This window comes from Quercus suber, unplaced genomic scaffold (genome assembly GCF_002906115.3).
Source record: "Quercus suber isolate HL8 unplaced genomic scaffold, Cork oak 2.0 scaffold_258, whole genome shotgun sequence".
Lineage (NCBI taxonomy): Eukaryota > Viridiplantae > Streptophyta > Magnoliopsida > Fagales > Fagaceae > Quercus > Quercus suber.
Genome location: NW_027069714.1, coordinates 488043 through 490939, shown reverse-complemented (window position 1 = coordinate 490939; position 2897 = coordinate 488043). Strand labels below are relative to the sequence as shown.

General features: G+C 38.9%; 1 protein-coding gene across 1 annotated transcript; it reads left to right on the top strand.

The window, feature by feature from the left end:
- On the top strand, positions 1–2559 carry LOC136070773 (uncharacterized). The gene is made up of 4 exons (XM_065781196.1): positions 1–428; positions 1606–1996; positions 2069–2143; positions 2396–2559. Exons 1-4 carry the CDS (start codon positions 1–3, stop codon positions 2498–2500), a joined length of 999 nt encoding a protein of 332 aa, XP_065637268.1. The 3' UTR covers positions 2501–2559.
- Positions 2560–2897: the final 338 nt, after the last annotated feature.

Sequence of the window (2897 nt, the reverse complement as noted above, 5' to 3'; positions counted from 1 at the left end):
ATGCATGAAGGAGAGCATTTATCTCATGATGAGCTGCATGGGGGCACATTTGAAAATGAAGATGATTACGGAGTTGCTGATGATGCAACCCATATTGATGTTACTAGGGATGACTTCGAAGAGTTCCTAGATACCATGGGTGAACATGAGGATGTTGATCATCTTGAAGATGTGGTTGTAGAAGAGAATAGAGATACATGCCCCGGTCCCGATCCTATGCCGGAATGGTTCACCAAAAACACTTGGGATAATATGTTTGATCCATCACCGGTTATGCAAGCGGAAGTATCAAGTTGGACACCTGGGGAGCAGCCACTGAAAGGGATGGTATTTGCAACTAAATTGGCAGTACGACATGCGTTGACCTGGTACGAGTGCAAGAGAATTTTAGCTTCAAAACTGAGTATTCAGACTCAGAGAGGCTTATGGTGAGTTGTGAGGATGATTCTTGTCCATGGTCAGTCCGTGCGATTTGTTGCAAAGGAGACAATGTCTGGAAGATCGCAAAATGCAAGGGCCCCACATGTGCGATAAAATTCAGAATGCTCATGATGGTCGGATGATTGATTCAGTGTTTCTAGCATACGTACTTGAGCGCTATATACGAGAAGACCCTGCGTATAAGATAAAGAACTTACGCACGTTGCTTTGGCAGACTTAAAACATGAAGTATCTCACTACAAGGTATTCTAGCAACTTGCATTCTTTTTTCAATACAATGTAGAGAATCAGTTTTATGTGAAGTTTAAGCACAATGTTTTTTCCCACAACCCATGAATACCTTATATTATGTGAAGTATAAGCACAATATTCAGGTTATAGCCTTACAAGTCCTGATTTTTTTCTTCAGCTATAATTATTTAACATGTATTCATTTCTAACGTAATCATTATGGTTCACATACAAGGTATGGGATGCCAAACAAAAGGCCGTTGAGCTATATACGGGGATTTTAAGGAGTCATATGCAGAGTTGCCGCGTTTTTTGGCAAGACTTCAAGATGCAAGTCCAGGTACACAGTATAAGTTACTATTAGATGATAATTATGAACGAGAAACCTGTACATTCAAGTCTGTATTTTGGGCGTTTCGTCCATGTATTGTTGGGTTCAAGAAGTGTAGGCCTGTGATTAGCATTGATGAAACCCACCTCTATGGAAAATATAAAGGAAAATTGATGATTGCAATGGCGACAGATGCTAATAATAAGATTTATCCACTAGCCTTCGCCGTTGTCGAAAGCGAGAGCACAGAGACTTGGGGTTGGTTCTTGTGTTGTATAAGAACGTATGTTACCGACTGGAGACACCTGTGTGTCATATCTGACAGACACCCTGGGATACAAGCTATCTTCAGAGACACTAATCGAGACTTTTCCCTACGGCCTCCCATGACAGAACATCGTTACTGCCTTCGTCATCTATGCAGTAACGTCAACAGTAGATGTAACAATGAAACTGTAAAGAATCTAGTATGGAGGGCAGCAAGTGCTACCCAGGAGCGAAAGTTCAATGCCACCTTTGATTTAATTAAGAATATCAACCAGGACGCACACCGATATCTGAAGGATGTGCCCAAAGAGAAATGGGCTCTAACTTTTGACGAGGGTTACCGTTACGGNAGCTGAGGATTATGTGCATGACTTCTATAAGAAGGATACATATATTGCTTTATATTCGCATCTCATTCAGCCATGCAATGGTCCTGATTTGTGGCCGGAAGTAGATGGAGATGCAATACTTCCTCCAATCCATAAAATCCAGCCAGGGAGGCCTAAGATTGATAGAAGAAAAAAGGATAAAGATGAAGTTTATAACCCTTACAAGATGAAGAGGAATCAAACAAGTTTAAGATGTGCACATTGTCATCAATTGGGTCATAACAGAAGGACCTGCAGGAGCAATCAAAGACCACCAGGAGTAGCAACTGCCAAGGGCAAAGGCAAGGCGGCAACAGACAAGGGCAAGGGCAAGGCAACAAGTAGCAGCAGAAAGAGGGTATTTGAATTCATTTAAATTATTTCCTTAATACAACAAATTATGCACATTTCTAATGTTTTTCACATGCAGGCCGCCAGTACTGAGGAGCACTTCATGGGATTTAGAGTGCAAGTAGATAGTGCATTTAGTAGCCAACAAAGCAATGTATGTGTGACGTGTATATATATATATATATATATAGCTAGGCAGCCAACAAAGTAACGTCCTTTGTTTATTTTAATGACTTTGAATTTTATGAATTTTTTTAGTTGGGTATATACGTAACCGAAGCTTGATGTTTATGAATTTTAATAAAATACCAATATGGCAGCTAAATATATATATATATATATATGTTTATTACTTTTATATCTTTTTGCTGTCAATTTCTAATGTCTGTATACTTTTCACATCCAGGCTGTTAACATTGAGGGGAACTCAAAGAGATCTAGAGCAGGAGGAGTTGATGGTAGTCAACAAAGCTGCAGAAATTTTAATAGTCAACAAATTAGCAGAACTTAGTTAATTCTAGGAACAGTACTTCAGAACTTAGGCATGTAGTTTGTTATGTAATTGGCCAAATATTGTCACATGGCTATTATTTTGTGATGTTATTGCTAAACTATTAAGGCAATATAGTTTTTGAAGCGAGGAGACTAATATTACAATTATTTTGTGACGTTAAAGTGAAAAGGTAAGGCAAGGTTTCCTTTAGCTTGTGGAGGAATTGACCAGTTTGATTGATTTCTTGTGTTGTGTGGAAAGTTTGTTCCATTTATGCATTTACAGGACAATTTGGCTAGATGTACTAAATCGAGTTAAATTTAATGTTTGGCAGCCAACTGTAAGCTTCAGTTATCAAGTTGGAAAGAGGATTCCTTTGTTTTGGACGAAAGAAAATTACTGGAAGTCAGTTCTC